The 20,928-nt window shown below is 39.7% G+C and overlaps 1 protein-coding gene across 2 annotated transcripts in view; it reads left to right on the top strand.

The window, feature by feature from the left end:
* Positions 1-20,928, top strand: part of GFPT2 (glutamine--fructose-6-phosphate transaminase 2) — a 112,901-nt gene that overhangs the window by 60,806 nt on the left and 31,167 nt on the right. Inside the window, exons 6-13 of one of the 2 annotated variants that reach the window (XM_086931467.1) lie at positions 257-391; positions 8,366-8,427; positions 8,938-9,017; positions 12,695-12,781; positions 13,147-13,267; positions 15,637-15,800; positions 18,212-18,307; positions 19,608-19,705. In XM_086931467.1, coding sequence (XP_086787593.1) covers positions 257-391; positions 8,366-8,427; positions 8,938-9,017; positions 12,695-12,781; positions 13,147-13,267; positions 15,637-15,800; positions 18,212-18,307; positions 19,608-19,705 — 843 coding nt within the window. The remainder of the gene's footprint in view (positions 1-256; positions 392-8,365; positions 8,428-8,937; positions 9,018-12,694; positions 12,782-13,146; positions 13,268-15,636; positions 15,801-18,211; positions 18,308-19,607; positions 19,706-20,928) is intronic. The other variant, XM_086931468.1, reaches the window with a different exon arrangement.

The raw sequence follows: 20,928 nt of genomic DNA, 5'->3' as shown, positions 1-20,928 counted from the left end.
TGATAATTATTAATGAAGAGCTGCCCATTGCACTCTTATTGCCTGCTATGAGCACTTTCTGTCATGTGCATACCTAATGAGCTGCCCACAAATCCCACATTGCATAATATGTGAATCTTCTTGTAGCCTGTAGCTGAAAAGAAAACTGTTATTCGGAAATTTCCTTTTACAACAATGTTTCACGTCCTCTTCCAAAGGCCAACTTTGGCATGCAAGAAGAAACATTTTATCTAACGTTTTGCACAAAACATTCCAGGAGCTGAAAGGCTATGAATTTGAATCCGAAACGGATACAGAAGTAATTCCAAAGCTGATAAAGTATGTGTACGACAACAGAGAGAGCGAAGACATCAGCTTTTCAACCTTGGTGGAGAGAGTCATCCAGCAACTTGTAAGTATGGATTATTTTCGTATTAAGGAAAACTGCACTTTAAACTCCTGTATGATATTTAAAGTTTAACTCGTGAAAGTCCTTGCACATTCCCAATTGTACAGTAGGTAGTGTTACACATTTGTGTACTTGGAATTTCTCAAAAGGGTTTCTCCTTGCCACCCGCAACTGCCTCAGATCCCCAGGCGGGGGCGTAGTTATCAATAGTGCAGCAACAACAGGAGAATACATGTACAAAGATACCCAATACTTTATGTTGAAAAGGTTATATATGAATATAGTGCATCCAGTGGTCTGAGGCTGGCGGCCATTGGTTGCTGATTTAGAGCAGGAAGTGATGATAAGAGTTTGGCTCCTAGAGGTTCAGAGCACTGAACTGAAACAGCTGCTTTTGGGATGTTCCATAACATACCTAACTGATCGACTCATTTTTCCTCATCTGATCTTATTAGGATAAGCTTAAATTTATTGTGTCTGCAAACTCTCCATATACATTTTTTCAATAAAAGAATCAGATTAGTAGCCAAGCTCTTCTTCAACTTTACAGTTGGTTGAATTTAAAGTTGAACAAACACTCACCCACAAATCTAAATGTGGGCGTACATCTACAAATGAAAATTTCCACATTCCTTTAGTGTAGAGGGGGCCCTTAAGTTTAACATCATATAAAAATGTACTTATTGTAATACATTTATTTTTTAATACTGATTCAGGAGCCCCTGCAACTTTTTAGTACTTTCAGATTAACATTTTCTCATCAAATTTTTAATTTTTAAAGTACTGTTACCTGAAACATGACACTTTTGTATACTTAATGTGTGTTTATGAATGCAGAAATTGAGCTTGCTATCTTAAAGGAGTTTTGTTTCAGCCAGGCAGTTTACCTCTCAAACGACACTCTCATTAACCCGTTGCGTGCTCATGACGAAACCGTTCCATCACGGCCCGCTTGCCGCGCCTACGCGGTGCTGATTTCGCACCTGCGCACGCGTTCTATTAAGCGGGCGGGGCCATGATGGAACCGTTCCGTCACAAGCACAGCCCACCTGAGGCTCGTGACAGAGCAGTTCCGTCACGAGTACGGGAGCCCCGCCAGCCCCCCCACCCTCCCCCTTAGCACTGCGGCAGAATAGCCGCTGCAGCTAAGGGGTTAAGAAGCCTCAGTGCTGTGTGTTCCAAGTGAGAGCTGAGTCTTGAAACCCTGTCTAATAAATTCCCTTTGCTCTGTAGTTTGGAGCCAAGGCCAGTAGGTGTTGTTCACCAGTGCCTTTAACTGGCCACAAACATGAGCCTGCAGTTTTGGTGCATTCGGAAAGTCTAAGGGCAGTATTATAATCTCATATTTCATATTTAGTGCAGTGAAGACTCAGGTTCATTCCATAATTTTCTCCCTCACTGTGCATAAATTAAGTAGGTAAATCGCTGAGTTAATGCATGAGCTGCAGGCTGCAGAGCCTGGAAACACAAAGCTGTGATTTATGTTCCCAAACTGTGATGTTTGCTGTGCATACAATAACTGGTAGATGTTCAATGCATATGTATGTATAGAGTATTTCTAAAGCATGAACCAACCAAAAGGTAGTGTAATGGAGCGCAGTACATGGTCAAGGAAAAGCGTAAAGTCAAAGAGTAAGAGAAGAGGAAGCTGAGTTGTGGATGTTTAAAGCATTGGATCTCCCACTTATGGAGTGGTGTGGCTCACTGGTTAGAAGCGGCAGACCCGGGAGCAGAAGTTGGCCGGGACCAGGGTTCAATTCCCGACGCGGCAGGGTCGTGGACTTGGGTCAGCGGACTCGATAATTCTCGCTTCGGTGCCTACTCTAATCAGGGGTCCCACTCGGCAACTCTGGGCTTTAGCTTGCCTAATCTCCACAACGGCCCCATCAACACCGGGGATGCCTGGCTCCACCTTGGGGACTCCCAGGAGGGACCATCCCACAGGGAAAGCCAGGACGGGTTCCCCAGCGTTATACAGCGCCAGGAAACCTACGGGTAGCTGTGCGCTTTACAAGCTCAAACATTAACATTAATTGTGGTTGTTCTTCGGATGCGCAGGACGGTGGCGAGTGAGAGGTCGGCGGACGGTAGCTGGTGGTTGGGGATGTAGAAGGAGAGCCATCTGTTGAGGTAGGCTGGGCCAGTCTTCTGGAGTGCCTTGTGTGCATGGGTGAGGAGCGTGAACGATATCCTCTTGTTGACGGGGAGCCAGTGCAGGTTTCTCAGGTGGGGGGTGATGTGGCCGTGGCGTGGTACGTCGAAGCATTTTGGATGCTGTGTAGTTGTTTGATGAGCTCGGTCGGGGCTCCCTAGTAGAGGGTGTTTCCGTAGTCGAGTCTGCTGCTGACGAGGGCCTGGATGACTGTCTTTCTTGTATCTTTCGGGATCCATCTGTAGATCTTGCGGAGCATGCGGAGGGTGTTGAAGCAGGAGGAGGAGACGGCGTTGACTTGCTTGGTTATTGAGAGCTTGACTACAAGATAAGCAGGAGTGCTGGTTGTGATGGCTTTGTAATGATGCAGCTGGTTTTGAAGAAGGTGCAGGCTGGCAAGGGGAGCCAACATAATTCAATCAGAATAGGGGTGATATAGTCATATTTCTTCAGGACGTGGATGAGATGTGCTGCATCATATAGTATGCCACTAAAAGGTGCTAGTGTTGAGTCTAGGAGGCCCTGGATTAGGGCCTTACCACCATCCTGATGCGAAAGTATGAGAGCCTGAACAGCAGTCCTTAAGTTGATTCCTGGGAAATTTGTTTGCCTTTCTTTAGAAGAGAGAGCTTTACCAGTCCGTCTTTGTTTTTTGGTGATGTGTTCCTTGACTTTGAGGTTGGTGTCCAGGGTGAATTCAAGTGACTTGGCATTTGGTGAAAGTTGGGGTTCAAATCTGTCAAGAATCATTTCTCTGATACAGTTTTGTATTGTATCTGGCAAATAACAGGAATTCAGTCTTAGATGGTATGAAATTCAGGAAGGCGTAGGACAGGTTTGGATGATGTTTGAGGCTTGGATGTCTGAAGCAGAAAAGACTTTCAAGTGGAGTTGTGTATCATCAGCATATTGGTGAATCTTGATGCTGTTATCTGTAAGAAGAGCACCAAGTGGCTCCATGTGTAGGGTAAAGATAACAGGAGACAGTACAGGACTTAATAAATTATAGGGATCTTTTATTACCTGGATATGCCCATGTAAACAAACTGGTGTTGATTGGAAAATTAGGGGAAGAAACAGTGAAGGACATTGACGGTGAGTCACATTTGAAACCCCAGGGGGCGTATCAGAGTGGGAAGGTCGACTGTGTTGAAGGCAGCTGAGAGGTGCAGCAATATCAGGAGGCAGGGGTAATCTTCATCTCTGATCAAGAGAGCATATTTTACTATCTTTATGTTTTTAGTCTTAACTCTGCAACATGATCTGAAACCAGGTAGGCAGTCATGCAGGATGTGGTTAGCCTTGATCTTGTCTTGGAGTTAAACATAGTCTTCTTTTTCAGCTATCCTTCTGATGAATGGCAGGCGAGTGATGGGCAGATAGTTGGTGAGGTCATCAGGCTCTGGTTTAGGTTTCTTTAGGAGTCTGAAGTTTAGACCTGTCTTGAGAGCTTCTGGGAAGCTGCCTTGAGTGATGGAGGTAATAACAATTGTAATTAAGGGCAAGAGAGCATTGTAGGATTGTACTGGAAGGGGTGGTAGTAGGAATTAAAGCAGGCTAGGTTCAATAGATGTGCTGTCAGGCATTCTGCTTTTTTTCATGGAATAAGAGGTTGGGGGCATTGCAGTTTTCTTTGGAGTGAGAAATAAGCAGCTCTGGCAGGGGGTTGATGAAGTGCTTTATTTTCTTCAACAACATTGTACTTCTGTTGGTGGATTCAGTGATGGTGCTGGTATAGTACTTTGCTTTGGCTGATCTAATGAGCTGTCTCCATGTTGCATGGAGGCACTCAGTATCAGGAGGGCCTTGGTAATTCTGTTTTTCTTCGATTTTCTATCCTATCTAAGGATGGATTGTTTTTTGTCAGCAGTATCTTCAGAGTTCCAAAGTGCTGAATGCCTTTGCTTACACACATGTGTTGTAATTGGGAAGTGTATGTTCACATATCTTTTCAAGAAATTGTTGGTTGTTTGGAAGGGTGTTGGCATTGGGCATAGGGTTGATATGGTGAGAGAAAAGTTGAATTATGAGGTTTTATGAGATTGTCTAAACATGAAGATGGGGATGTTAAAGTGGCATGTCTGTTCCAGAGGTATGGGCAGTTCACCTTGGATTGTTGGTGATGTTAAAAAGATAAGGCCGAGGAGGTGCTCCTTGGAATATGTTTGTTGTGCAACATGTGTACCATGTTGAGTATATATCGATGAGGTTGAAATGGGTGTCTCTTGTTCTCTTGTTTTTTGAGTTTATATTGCCTGGAAGGTTGAAGTCACCCACGAGGGTGGTGTGGCCATGCCAGGAGAACGAGGTGGTGAGTAGATCAGATAATTCATTGATGAAGTCCTTGTTCTGTCAGGGAGGCCTGTAGATGAGTGGAAAATGGCATATAAACAGCCCCATGAAGCTGAGTGTTACTTGCTTGCCTATGGTGCAGGACCGGGAGGACTCCAGATGACAGTGAGTCCAACTGCCTTATGTGAGTGAGCCACAGGATGGATGCTGAACCCTGTGGGAAAAGCGATTCCTAGGAAATGTGAAACTACGGGTGTGAACCATGTTTCTGTGATGAAGAGCGTGTCAAGCTTGTGATAGATGACATTGTCTGTGTGATGAGATTCAAAATTAATGTATGTATGTTTTTTGATAAAAGAATGGACCCATTTTACATACACACAGTTCTAAAAATAAGAGGCTTGTGGTATCATTAATATTTTCTGCACCTTTACAGTGAACAAGCTGAGCACCTGTTTTTCACAAAAACATACTCCTTAGGTCTTGGAAAGTGGTTTATTGGTAGTGAAAAGTATGGGCCTACCACTACACTTGTAAGGCCACAAATACAATAAAAGGTTCAGGCAAGGTCTCAATAAATTATTCCCTTGCTCAACCTTTGGTACCTGGCAAGGAGTAGGCAGGCTTAACTTGGGAGACAGGTGTGTAAAGCATTTAAACACTAATACATTAAATAAATAAGACACAATACATAATATAAATCCAACACCAATTTATTGGTTCTATCTTTATGAACAAATAGACACTAAAATGGCAAAGATCCAATGTTGGGAAACAGATATGAATGTTTAAATAATAATAACTGTCTAGTGCTTAAAAGCCCAAAGCTCCACTTTGGGACATCGGGTCACACTTGACAGGGACCAAGTCTAAGGTTGAGGCCAATTGCAATGGAGTCCTGGTCGAATACACTAAGTGGGATGTCTCAGTCAAACTTTTACCTTAGCACTTAGTTGTTTTTTTAGAGGTTTTTCTCTTGATGTCGAGCGAGGCTCAACATCAGGTTTCGGCCGGGTTTCGAGTTGATGACAGCAGCTTGGTTTAGCACGAGGCCCCAGTCAACTCCTGGAAGTCTCATCGAAGGCTGGAGCTTCAGAGCTTTCAGCGGGATGAACCTGAAATCCAAGCTGGGACGCGATTCTACGTTGGTGGCTTGACTCTCTTCAACTGGTCAGTCACCTTATAAAGCTTTCCATCAAAGTTGCTCCAAACTTTTCCAAACTTCTGAATCTTCTTCCAGAAGGTCTCCTTGAGGGTTTCCCACACCAATCATGTCCCTGTTATTAGTTATAAGGCACCCTACCCTGGGGTGGCACCTAGGGGAGACCTAAGGAGTGTCTTATATCTAACAATAAAGTAGTATGAAACTTTGGAAGTACCTATAATTTACATTTAAAAGCAGACTGCAAGGCAGGGCTGGCTTTAAAAATTATGGCAGGCACCACAGTAGTGCACTCTAAGTGCATTAAATCTACTGGGCCTCTAAAGCTACATGCCCAACCATATATTAGGGACGTACAGGTAGGTTGTCAGTACCAATTGTAATTATGCCTAATTACCATCCACTTTTAATCAGAGCACAGGCCCTGGGTCTGGTTAGCAGAGCCAAGGGCACATTCAGAGTCAGAAAACCAGCATCTAGTTGTCATAATGGGGCCAAAAAGTGGGGGGACACTGCTAACAGGCCTTGATTTCTCACATTAGGTCAATGTAACTCAATAACAACTCACCAGCTCTGCGAGTTAGTGCATGAGCAGCAGACAGCACAGTCAAGAAACTTGGAGCAGTTGTTGCATCTCAGTGTTTCCGAGCTGTTAAGTCTACAGCTCATAATATAACTCACAATGCTACAAAGTCTGAGCAGATGCTGTAAAAAGGCTTTCTGCATCTGTGTGCAGGCGCACAAAAATTATCATACCATGGCCTCTTTGGCATTAGAAATTAAATATACATTCAAAGAGCATGTTTGTTTTCATTATACAAAACGAAATCCCACCAAGATTTGGACTGATGATTTGTCAAACTATGTGTCACCTAAAATAACATGTTGTGAGTTCTTCATTTTCCCCTGCATGCATCAATGCATGCCTCAATGGGGATCTTTTTCTCTAGGGTATTCAAATGAGCGTATTGCTTTTACTGCATTCCGTAATTTGCATATATAGTTCTGACGGCATGCAAAACACTTTCACCTAAACCATTGCATTCATTGATGCGCATTAAAATATCGTCCGTTTTCTGAAAAAAATATTATTTCTGTATGTGTTTCAATTCATATTTAATATAGGGTGGAAAGTAGAAAAGAGTGAGTGCATTATAATTCACAGTTCCAAAGTAGGTGCACTTGCCTTTCATCTTTTCCTGCGAAGGGAAGGCCAGTCAGAATTCTTCCTATGCAAAACCTACAGTGCGGTAATGCAATCCCCCCCCCTTCAACAACTAAGAATTTTTAATGTAAATTGGCAAAGCAAGTGCTGTATAGATGCCCAATTCGTGCTTTAAATGGCCAGGTGCTGTCAGATACTGAGTACCTGCACTTCTTTATTTTGAGAGAGAGAGAGTACCTGCACTTCTTTATTTGGAGAGAGAGAGCACCTGCACTTCTCAGCAGAGGTGCAATACGTTTAATTGGAGAGTACCAGTATTTCTCAGAGTCAGGTAGGTACTCCTGTATAAGGCACCTGAACTTCTGGTTTTCCATTTCTAGAACTGTGCACAGTTGAATAGAAGTCAAATTAATCGCATGTAATAAATATGATGATCTGGGAGGTGTGTCCCACTGTAACATATCACGCAGCTATCAGTGTTTTGGTACCACCTGTGTTTATCCAACCGTAATGTCAGTGATAAGTGCAGCCAAACAGGCTGGGCATAATGTGGATATTTGGTGTATTTTTCAGTGTTCTGAGAAGGGAAGACTCAGAATGTTGCAGATTTCCTAGCATCAATGCCACCAATTATTTCCAACGAAAATCATATTGGCTTAATCTTATGGGCGAGGTAAAGTCAACAGATTGCGTGGTCTAATATTGATGCCGAGAAAAACATTCCTGTGAATCACTATTTTATTTGAAAAAAGTTTAAAATAAGGACATCACATGAAAGTAACATTCTATCTTGCCATTCAACATCATCAACCTATTTACATTTCTATTAGTGTTTTTCTATGGCGCCTACTGTTTATTGGCTACATCAGGGTCTACTACACACTTGTTTTATACTTTTAAATGTGTTGCTAATATCAGGATGGACGTGTGGACCACTTTATTTAGAGGATACCTCTATGTTACAAATAAAACTGCATATGCATTCTTAGTTTGGCAGTTATGTGACGTTTCAGGCTGTAATTTTCTGCCCTTGTCAACTTCTACACTTGATATGTGCAAAGAGCATGTTTTGAATTAACTGACAAAATACATCTCCCTAGGTGAACCAAACCTTGCTGTAAAGACTGTTCCTATGTCAACATCAAGCCCATGGAGGTCTCAGTTAGTCTGACCTTCTAATATTTCATGTTGTCTTTTGCTTCTCAGGAAGGAGCGTTTGCACTGGTCTTTAAGAGCACCCACTATCCAGGAGAAGCCGTTGCTACTAGGTTAGTGAACTTCAAGCTATTTTAAAACGATGGTTTCTGAGGTAAATATGATCAATGATGATTTATTGCTTTCTTCTCTCCTTGCTTGATTCTCAAAGTTATTTGCTCACCTATGTTGAACATGCATGTGCAAGTGGACAAATATACTGGTGGATATTCATAACTACAAAAACATTCACTCCAAACAGATTTCCTTGGTGCCAAAAAAAGTTAAATGTGTTAATGTATCTGTACTATACACTTCCTCCTTCAGAGGGTTACCCTGGCGATATTTTCCAGGTATACATTTGAGGGAGTACTTATGATAACGTAGTATTTGCGAAGATGTACAAGTGTACTGCTAAGCATTTTGTATATCCCCCAGAAAGTTGGGAATCAACTGAAATCCTCAATGTAAATCTACAATAAAGGATTTCAAAATGTCACTAAATATTTCTGAATAAGTCATTTAGTCTCTTTAAATTTACTTGAAAAAATGATATATGATTTCAAATGTGTTTGTTTTAATAGGAGAGGGAGCCCTCTGCTGATTGGAATCCGCAGTAAATACAAGCTCTCCACTGAACATGTTCCCATACTGTACAGGACATGTAAGTTGTGCTTCTTGATGTTTGTGAATGATTTAGATTCAAGTTCAGATCTTTGATGCTCACTGTTTCTTAAAAAGCAAATCTGAATAGAAGGATATTCTGTTATTATTATGACTACTCCCACGTCGACTGTCGACTGTAAATATAATGTAGATTCAGTTTTTTAGGAACCTGCATGATTTAGAAGCAGAACTGTAGCTGACGCTTTACTGGGTTGCTGCTTTTGTTGGGGAGTTCTGAGATTGCCTAACAATGGGCAAGCGGCATTGAACTTTCCTCCGGTTATGTTTTAATGTTTATTTTATTTGAAAGTATTCAAGTATTCCATAATGGAAAGGAACCTCCCGAAAAAGCTCTTCCAGACGTATTATCGGAAATACATCTTGCTTATTTTCTCTCGTTCAGTTGTGAAATAGTGTTTACTCCCGAAGCAGGTCCTGCCAAACCGCAGGCCCTGGAAGCACGGCCGGTTACCTCATGTTTGACTTCCCAAACGCTGATGAAACTAATGCCCTGGAGATTCCTCGAGTTTCTTTACTTGAATAACATTCTCTAGTTGTCAGATTCAACCTGAGGTCTGTTTCCCTCTAGATAACGCAGATACGTGGCTCCCCTTTTCCAGGGCGTGGGCTGTAGGGTGGAGAGGGAGGGGCTTGGTGACATCATCACCACTCATTCTCATTCCCATGTTGTAATTTCCCTGTGATCCTGCAATCTAGGGGTTTCCAATGCAGCTGCTCTTTTCCCATTGTCCCTTGTAGCATCTTACACCCTGTGCTGATTTGTTAATTGCACCCGACTCGACGCCTTAGCTTCTTGTTGTAATATACATTTCTGGTCCTGATATTGCTCTATCAAAGTACCTTAGAAACGTGTATTTGAGGACCCCAATGGCAACCCTCTTTCAGAAAGCAGCGTGTATGGGCCATGATATGACACTGAAAGTGCAAAATCAAACCTGTCACTTTCCAAATCACAATATTTGCAGAGATGGGCAATATGAGCCTTCAGAAAAGCCAGACTTGCAAAATCATATTCATGCCTCACTGGGACTGAAAAGGGGGAGAGGCTTTACAGCAGTCTGGAAGGATGGGACTAACTTTGCATTGAGGAACGTCCTGGCATACTCTATCTGTCAACTCTTTCCCTCCCACTTAAACCATGTTCCTGTGCCAAGGGCTTTTGATGGACCTGAAGGGCAATTATCATAATGTTTATGCCCTCGAAAACTTACATTAATGCTATCCCTACATGTTCCGTGGGAACAGCACTGGTTTAGAAAACTCATTTTGATCGTTTAGTTGAAAATAACTTGTATAAACTCTGCGCTTTTCTCCAATGTTCTTGAAAAGTCCCTTTTTGTGGCGTCACGAGTACCATGCGAAGAGGTAAGCAGCAGCAGAAAAAAGCTGTGAGAAAAGGGCTAGTGAAATATTATCAAGTCCCAAGCTTAAGATATGTGAAAAGTAGGCTTTTATTCCCAGTTCAAACCTTCACTGTGAGCATTTTGATTGGTCTGTCCATTAAGTCCATTTTCGAGTAAAATATAATCCCAGGGTTTACTATGTAGATAAGTAATGGCTCAGTTAGTTCAGTAAAAGTCTGACAACAAAGGATGTGAGTATGTTAGTTTTGCTGCACTCCATGGCAGTTGATGGGCATCTCTCATGATATATATTGGAGCATACCGGGGGCACATTACAGACAGTGTACACTGTCCCACTCTGTGCTGACCCTTAAGTGGACACGTTGTGCACAGAGTGATAGTGTACCATTATTACAGCACATGTGCTGTTCCCAGTGCAGGCATGAACACATGCCTGCCTGAGAAAAGAGAACTACACAAATGCTGACTGACCCTTTGAAGCGGCAGTCCACCTTTCACTTCCGGCCACATCCCAGCCTGCAGTTCAAAGAGGCAGAAATCCCCCTGCAGGTGGGATCAGTGAGTGAATACACTGTCTGCAGGGGGTGCCTGGGATCCTCTGGAACCCCTTGGTCCCCCTATTAAGGGGTACCCTCAGTGGGTGCACTAATTGTGTGCCAACTCTATGTGGTATACAATCAGTTTTCCTCCCGATAGATGGTGTTCCCTTAGTTGCATTGTGCCACACCCCATGCAAATGAGGGATGTCCACTAGTGTTTTCACTTGTGCCAAGTGTGTGCAGGCATGACTCATATTATAGAAAGTGCCACACAAGCATCTGTGAGACTGTCTATAATACCAAATGCCCAAAGTCTGCAAGAAGTGGACACCCACTGTGCCCCATTGCATTATTTGTCTTACAGCCCCAGGTATGAATGAGCACATTCTCATTTGATTTATATGTCATCAGGCTGATTCTTGTTTCCCTGCTCCTGTAGTAACAAAATCACCTATTTGGAATCCTAAATAGTTTTCTTTACCAATATCTAGGAAGTCAGTTTCTGACAAATGCGCAAACTTTCCACACAAATGCCACAAAAGACACATAATCCAGACTTTTGTTCAGGACCATTTGATTACACATTATAGAGGGCAAACTCCATTACAGAAATGTTTACAAGCTCTACCAAGTTCCATGAGGAGGCCATTATCGACCGTTGTGCTTCCAGGGCTGGTGCATGTGGAATGTTCAACAGTCTTATTCCTTGAATGAATGATAATGAAGAAAAATATATAAGCATGTATTCCACATGGAAACCATTTTTGTTACCACTTGGTGCTAGGACTTCCATTCGCAACTATTCGTGAGAGTTATAGTAGAAGGGGTGTGTTTTAAGAGTAGTGGTGGGTAGAATGTTTCATTCCATTCGCGGATTGGTGGAATTTGGTGATTCCACGTTATTCTTGTGCAGGGGAGTTCTGGCCAAATTTCACAAATCACCGTGTGATAGAATTATTTTCCTGCCAGAACATCCAAAAATGTGAGGGGGTGGGCACAAGTGAGATTTGGTATCCCCTAGCTTGATTTTCTAATGTGAAAGGTCACGAGCGATCAGAGAGCTTCTTCTCTAGTAGATTTCTACTTGAACTGCAGTAAAATCAACTCGAATAGCCGCTGGCCCTTACACACCACAAGGTGCTGTTCACACTTATTTTTCAGCGCTGCTTTCACTGCGTTCACTACCAGCACTACTTTGCATCGCAACATCCACATTATCTGCCTCTTGGCAAAACTCCACGGAATCTCGCAGAGTTTTTATTTAACTCCATGACTTCCACCCACCCTTACTTAAGTGTCTTCTTAAAGGCATAGCAACGCATTGATGACAGGATAAATGTTCTCTGCAACATCAGTGTGAAAACGTTACTTGTTTATAGAAGGTCTATCGGCACCAGTAAGGTAGGGCATCATCCCATCTGAAGAAAAAGGTAGGTACTACTATGGTCAAAAAAGAACCTTCATGACAATCAGTCTTATTGATTGTCTAAAATATACCAGTGAGCAACAAACCTTTGTCGTTGCTCTTGTCAATGGCTTCTGAGACAATGCCAAGAAATGCTTACAATGCATCTCACATGCACAATCAAAGATATTGGATTGGCATGCATGTTCTGTGTGATTCAAATGCAGACCCGAGCTACCACTGCATGCATTTGTCATATCTAAGCATTGCATTATTACTTATGCATCATATTTGATTGTCAAATTAGCCTTGTCTTGACTTCTTTTTCAACATTTATTTTATCCAGTATCCCAGAGCTCATACACTTTGGACACACAGTGTAGCCTTTCCACAAAATCTACCGCTTTGCAACAATTGGAACATGTTATCATAGGTGGAGTATTGCTCTATACATTCTTATCTGGGCCTGTTGTTTTGGCTTTGGTTGTTTAGAGCGCAATTTTGAATCTGAGCTCGATTTTTGTGGTGGGAGTTTCATTGATGTCCTTTTTTCTTTTCCCTTACCTAATTTCTATATGCAAATCAATCAAAACTAATTATATTATTATGTACAGCTGAATATAGCTAAATCCAACCTGTAATGACAGTACAGGTATCTTTTCTGCCCAAAATCATAAATTCCTTTTGTGGGGCATTACTGTAGCATGTGTATTTGCAAGACATTTCTGCAGCCTGGGAATGAAATAGACCATTATGAAGGATATCTGCTGAACTAGCACTTTTTCCTTTGCCCAACAGGCAATAATATTGATATCCGGAATAACTGCAAATCCATACAAAACAGACGTGACAGCTCCACCTGCCTTTACCCGGTTGGAAATGAAAAAAGTGTGGAATATTTTTTTGCTTCCGATGCAAGGTATTTGATGAAAAAATATATTCTAAAAATTGTGTTTCAAATGTAAACAAATGTGTAATAAAATGAAATGTGTTAAAATATATGGGGCCAGCTTCACAAAGTTAACTTACACTTTTGAATAGTTTAATACTTCTTTGGCTATTCACAAAACCTGAGTTTAAATTTACTCAAAAAGTGTAACTCACGTCTCCACCAAATTAAAGTGCCTGGGATCTATTGACTCTTATGTAATTTGCACTTTTGATTAAGTTTACTTATTTTTGGCTTATTTTTGGCTATTCACAAAATTCAAGTGTAAATTTAGTTCAAGGTGTAACTTACACTCAGATTTGGTGAACAGCCAAAAAGTAGGGAACTTACTCAAAAACGTAAATGACTCCCAAGCCCTTCAGTTAGTGAAGTGTATTTTATCACAAGGACAACCCTTTATCTGCCCACGTCGACCTGGGTCAATAATATTTATATGAAAAACAACACCTGTGGACTCTTTTGAAAAGGAGGAGCTACCCTCTACCATACGTTTGGGGAAGCTACAAATGAATTTTTCATTCAATAAATCAAGTGGTATCTACACACTAGGATCGACTTCCATATGAGTGTAATGCTCTATCCAATATTTGCTGACAAATGTTTCTGTAGTTTGTGGTGGATTATTATTTTTTCAAAACAATTTTTTATGCAGATAATATTCTAGTGAATATCATAAGCGTACGCGACGCAGTGTTAAAATGTGAAAAACAAAAAATTATAATATATATACATGAGACCCAAAGGAAAATCAGAAAAGTTCATTGGTGATATAAGTTACACCACTATCACATGTGTATATCACTTCACAACATGTGAAACATTTAACAATTAGAACAACCAAGTGAAGCACATTTCAACGTTTCAACCCCTGTTGAGTTATGTGGTCTCCTCAGGACAATCGTCGTCTGACTGATTAGTAGAATAAAGAGGCCAATGTCCACTATCAAGTATACCTGGCTGAAATGTCTAGGAAAATGACTGCTAATAAGTCAGGATTCCAACTTGCCATCAATGTCAATAGGCCAGAGTAAATCATCCTATGCGTAGTTAGTTAGACATGAATGTGCATAATACCGAGCGTCTATAATTGCGGTTCAAGACGCTCAGTCTTATGCACATACCTCTGGGCGTTGTTTTTCATATAAAGTTCAGTTAGCGAAGGCATGAATGCTACACTTTTGGGGTAAATTTGCACTTGGATTTTGGGAATGGCCAAGAAGTAGTAAATATACTCATAGTGTAAATTCTTCCAAAGTGTAAGTTACCTTTCTGAATCAGCCCTGAATTCTTTTGTGTGATTCATTGGGATAGTTGTCATTGTATAAGATAACAAATTTACTTGGGCTGGCTGTTAAAAAAACAAGAAAATATAAATAAAGCTTTCACTTTTTATTTATACAGAAGTTTACATATGAATGCAGACAGAATAAAATCTGTTTCTATGCATGTATCTATTTTGCAAAAGAGAAAAATTGAGAAAGTGCATTTTCATTTAGGCGCCTCGCATGACTGATTAATTACCAAGCTGATGGCTTTGTATGTTGACTATACAGTAAGTTAAAAACAGGGTGAGGCTTCTTAATGAAGGTTAGATAAGTGAAGATGTGCACATGTGATAATTCTGCAATGCTAATGCTTTCATTTGAGTGTAATGCTTTATGGTATATAGCTGCCTATTGCTCTAAAACCCTCCATCCATTGAATTGTGAACGTGAATTTTTCAAATAAAAGTGGAAATATACTAGCTGTAACATAAAAATAAGGAAAATGTCTAGAATAATATAGAGGTATATAACCAAAGAAAAAGTACCATGCAACTGGGACCCCTAATCACAATCTATTTCTACAATTAAGAAAACCATCACTGTATTTAGGAAATCTATTTTTGGAATCTGTACACAGCATAGTACACTTGATAAATCCAGTGGTATGTAGTTTCTCGAGGCCAAATGAAGTTACATCAGTACTATTGTATTTGAACCTTGAACCTGTATTGCAGGATGGTAATTTTGTGTATGCGGTATTAGATTTCATTCACAATTTGGTATATGTGTTGGGTTGTCAATATAATTCATTAGAGAAAAGTGAAGAAAATAAATACATACAGTAGGCACTATGTGGTTCTCTATATTAGCTTACTTAGAACTGAGAATCTTTTAACATTGACTGGCAAGTGATTATTAAATAGGATGATAATTTCGTTCATCCTTTTATTGAAACTATTCTTTAAAGATGTTATGTTAATATAGTGTTGCAGAAATGAACAGTGTCTCCCCACATACAATGTTTTACATGATATCGAAGCAAACTATGCATGTGTCTGTAATTGTTTCCCCTAGTGCCATTATTGAACACACCAACAGGGTGATTTTCGTCGAGGAGGATGACATTGCATCTGTAGCCGAGGGAAAGCTTTGCATCCACCGAATCAAACGTTCAGCTGGGGATGACCCCTCACGTGTCATCCAGACCCTGCAGATGGAGTTACAGCAAATCATGAAAGGTGGGCTCTGCAGTCCTCAGAGATGATTACTGAATTGTGATAAGCATTTCTACATAGTATTTTCATGGGGAGGAAGTGCACACGTAATGCTCCTAAAAGGAATAATGTATGGCATAATCTTCTAAGCACTGCACTTAAATGTCCCAGCACTGTAATCTTGAGTGGAGCAGTAGCATCAAATGCTCCTGATCTGCAGAAAATGTTATAAAACTCTGCAGAACACAAAATCATACTCCAGAAAGCATGCAAAATGAATGAACTGAAATAGCATAAAAGCTAACCACACTAATATGACACACAACATGCATACAACATTCACCTGAATAAAACAAACAGATGTCACAGCTTCTTTATGACAAAAACATTTTACACCTCCAACCCCACATGTCAAACGCTTTTTAATCCTGCCTATGCATCTAGCCTCCAGTTCTCTCTGGGCTACTGCCAATATCAGATTGTCCTTCTGTCAGGTCTTATCAATGAACGACGAGTAATTATTGTTGGACACACTGGTATAGCTATTGATTTAGCTATGTATTTACCCAGGTATTTCTTATGCAGAACCCCAAAATGCCACTTTATGACAATTTCAGCACATGATTGAAGTACAAGTGCACACTGCCGTTTGTGCTGGTTAGACTGGGCTTCCAACACCCGTGCCCCAGTGGTAGCCGGAATCGGCCCCAAATCAGAAATTGATAATTCAGCTATGAGAGGAAGATGGTGTGTTCCAAGGCTGGGTAACATATATCTCGGCGATTCGAGCTAACCCTAATTCTGCACAGTGTGATACAGTCCTTGTATTTACTCTTTAGACTGTATTACCCAGGGTGCATAATTATACAAGCTAATTAGTATTGCCGCACTATTGAAAAATGATGTTTATGTAACAGAGCATGTTAGTGTGTAGGTCATTTCAAATAGGAGCACTGTGACTGCGACTGCGACTGTGAATTGTGAATTCTTTTTCCACAATAGTTTTATTATTGTATTTGCTATAAAAACTATTTCTATATTTAAATTTCTTCTTTGGTGCTTTACACATTCTGATGGCAATTTTTGACATTGTGCCAATTTTCTACGATCATTTTAGAAAATAGCGTGATATATATATATATATATATATATATATATATATATATATATATATATATATCAAATGTGCAATATGTATATGTTGAAATCATTATTTGGTAAAGAACAACAGCAGCCTTCTGGCCTCAGTTGATATGTTTGCATTGTCATTTGAATGCACACACCTCACTCTTTTTCTGCACCGTCTGTGTTCGAACCATTTGATTGCATCAACAAATGAAAAAGGCATGCACCATGCTCGAAAAATATTGTTCTGGTGCTACCTTCCTATTGTGCACAGGTCATGTTCCAGTGTAGCCATAAGTGAGTTCTGCGAAATCCCAAAAATTATTGGTTAGTGTCCTGTCTGCCCAGCACAGAGTTCTTGGATTAAGGCGCAAAATTTGATACTCTGGCAAAAAGCAAGAAAATATAGACTATATATTCTACAGAAAATATAGAATGAATATAGCAAGGAAGTAACCAATGACTTTCCTTTGCATTCAGTGTGGGTGATCTACTTCTTGAAGAGGTTGTTTTACTGCACTATAGAAGAGGAGCTTAGAATTGCATTGTGCTTTGACGCACTCCCTTATGCGAATCTTTAGTAAACTTTCTAAAACACAGTCTTAAATGGCCAAAAAGCTGCAATTCATTCCTTTGAGAATGTCTAGAATCCAGCTGTACTTTCCCCAAGGCAGGTGGTTTGATCACCATAAAATCAGTCTTGCCTCAACCTTCTCTCCACTTTTTGAACGGCAGAATGGCTGGGAAAACATGTCCCCCCCCCCCCCCCCGATGCATACCAATCGTACATTGTATGTGGTATCTATGAAGCTCCCTATCTCCCAGCATGTATTCTAGAACACTTCAGCACTAATTAAACGGGGCAGCTCTGTTTATAAAAATATCAATCATCCTCTCGGCTTCAAACTAACTGATAGTTAGAACATCTTATCTAAGTTCAACCTGCTATGATTTCACATCTAATATTATATCTTTTTCTTATATCGTGAACACAGCTTCTTACAAAATACTGTTAACTCTTATTTGTCCTGAATCTTGGTGCAGCTATATTGTTCCAGGTAAACTAACAAATCTACCCCGCTTCTAAGCACTTAACCACTTCCAGGCACCAGCACTTGACTGAATAGTAGACTGATATTAGACACATTGTTTTGTTTATGTTCATTTAAATGTGTCTACATTTGATGGTATCGATGTAAAAGGCTGAATAACTTTAGTGTGGTTACCTATTGTCAAGTTTGAAGTCTGTAATATAAATAATATGCAGAAACACTGAAGCAATAAATAACTGACATATACATACTTAATAGGAAACTTCAGTGCTTTTATGCAGAAAGAAATCTTTGAACAACCAGAATCCGTGTACAATACTATGAGAGGAAGAGTGAATTTTGAAAACAACACAGGTACTGTTTCCTTTTGTCTTTTACTAATGTGCATGAACAAACTGTGAAATATTTCATTGCTTTGGGTGATTGTCCCTCTTCACTTTCCTCCTCTTACCTCTCTCCTTGTTCTACACTACTTGATGTAAATTCGAAATCACGTTCAGTGGGCAATTGCTTTGTAGCTAGGCATGTGCTATATAAGCCAAATACATACACATATTCACATTTGGAATTTAAAAATAAAGTTTGAGTTGGGAATAAAGTTATGTATAACTTTCCACAACCAATCAAAATGTTTAAAACCTATATGGAGTCTCAAAACATTTGACATTTTTAAATAGGGGGAAGTATGAATACCTCTTATTTGCAGATGTGAATTATGAAGTCATATATATAAAGACTGTGATAATTTGTATTTGTATTTATTGTATATTTTTACTTTTTTGGAATTCACAAAGGTTTCTAGGAGTAACCCTAGGAAATAGCAACTTTAACATTTTTCACAGGGGTACTTTTGGAATTCTTTTGTGAGTTACATTTTATTATGAGCAAATATGTATGTGTGAATATACCACATGTATATAGTAGAATGTAAAGTACAAATGCACCAGCTAACTTGTTTGTTCTTTGTTCTCCACGGGGACGTTATTTTCACTATGGAAACCTCTTACCAACACTCTATCAATGTAGGGCATGTTCCCTAACCATTTCAACACTGGAAGTGATATACCTTTCCCCTTGCCAGGAGTACATCTTCAACCATTTACAAGGTGGATGTGATCCGAGGAAATAATTCAGAATATCCACTAACTCAAAAGTTGACAGGAGTGTGCAAACCTTCCTGGGAATCCCCACTCTTGAAATATCACTATCCCTTCATAGGAGTAAATGTATCTACACATAATAGTACACCAAAGTGGTGTAGTAATGTATGTCAGCAATTTTAATAACAAGTTCAAATTCACATTTTCTGAATAGAAAACATGAATTTGGATTCATATATCACAACATTTCATTCTTTTTCTTCAGCTTACAAGTGAAAATAGCTTTGTGAATTGGACCTATATTTTTTTTATGTGTGCAACCAGATTGAAGTCGCAGAACAAAAATGCAATTTTTTCAAAAAACGATGTTGCTCAATTTTCCCTTATTCTTGCATTAGTAAATCTGTACAGACTGAAGTAAATAAGCAGTTTACCATTCTCATAATAAATCTGAGGTATCATTTTAGATTATTCAAAACTATCATTAGCTAAACCCATTATAAAGTTGTTTATCAATTAATTATATGACGGTATATCGGTTCTTTATGTTGTAGTTTTCGTCGGTGGACTGAAGGATCACATGAAGGAATTCAAAAGATGCAGAAGACTTATAATGATTGGCTGTGGAACAAGTTATCACGCTGCCATTGCTGTAAGTTCAATACATAGATATTTCTAATGAAAGTTTTATATGTGCTTGCACCTGCTAGCACCCCCAGATTAAGACCTATTTCTGAAAATTGACTATTGTTTAATATAGCCATCTGGTGAATGATATCACAGTGGATCGCAAAACTCAAACAAATGTCATCAAACAATGCAACATATTACAATGCCTATTGCAGGTGTTTTTTACGGATTTAGGTTTGGACAAAGAAATCGTTTTTCTCTACCTTGGATGGATCCTTTAAATATTTTTCAAACATTTACTAATATTTTGATGGATAATCAAATCCCATGCTAAATATTAGTAATAATTACTTACAAAGTGTTACCATTATGTACTACCACATTATCAAGTTTGTCTCATCAACCTACAAAAATATTGACTGCTGAATATCGACTACCACTATATTAACAAGATAAGTATATGAAGGGAAGTACAGATTAAACTATTTTTAACTCAGCCATACCTTGATGATATACTTCACTTCAAGGTATGTAAATGTAGCATTGAGAATAGTAAATTAATATTTACGTATATATACTTATGTTGATGACAAAGTGGAAGTTTATATTCTTTAGTCAATATTTTTGTAGTTTGATATTTCTGATCTTGATATTCGGGCATATAGACTTCAATATGATTCCTTGAGCTGTTCTGCGCTGGTGGGACAACTAAAATGAAGAGAGAGAGTGACAGAAACATAAATTAAAGGTAAAAATAGGAGGGGTTAATAGACTGCAAATTAAGTATAAGCAAAGAAGAGGATTCTTTTATTTTTTTCAGATTTTTGCTTGGTTTGACACTTTATGATCAATGTACGAGCATCTATCCACTTGTTTCCCTTTTTCACTTCGCCAATATGAACACATGTCTTGTGGGGTTACACAAAGGTACCTTAAGATGTTGTGGGTAACATAGCCTCCATGAACCATGCGGGAAGCTTCTCTGACCTCAGTCCTATGTGCAAACAAAGCTCAGGTTTTAAAATCTATGTTTTAACATCCTGGAGGCAAATCAGTGGTGATGCTGGGCCTGGCATTGCTTGAGTTAGAACCACCTATTCTTCCTTCTACGGTGTCTCCTCATCCTTTCGGTCCCATTTCAATATCACAGCATCATTGGGTCTATTTAGGGATGGTGGCAAACAGTGATTAGATGTTGAAATATCAGATTGCACCCAATTAAATCTATTCCCAAAATACAAACTA

Source organism: Lissotriton vulgaris, chromosome 7 (assembly GCF_964263255.1).
Source record: "Lissotriton vulgaris chromosome 7, aLisVul1.2, whole genome shotgun sequence".
Taxonomy (NCBI): Eukaryota; Metazoa; Chordata; class Amphibia; order Caudata; family Salamandridae; genus Lissotriton; species Lissotriton vulgaris.
This window is presented reverse-complemented; position numbering and strand designations above follow the sequence as displayed.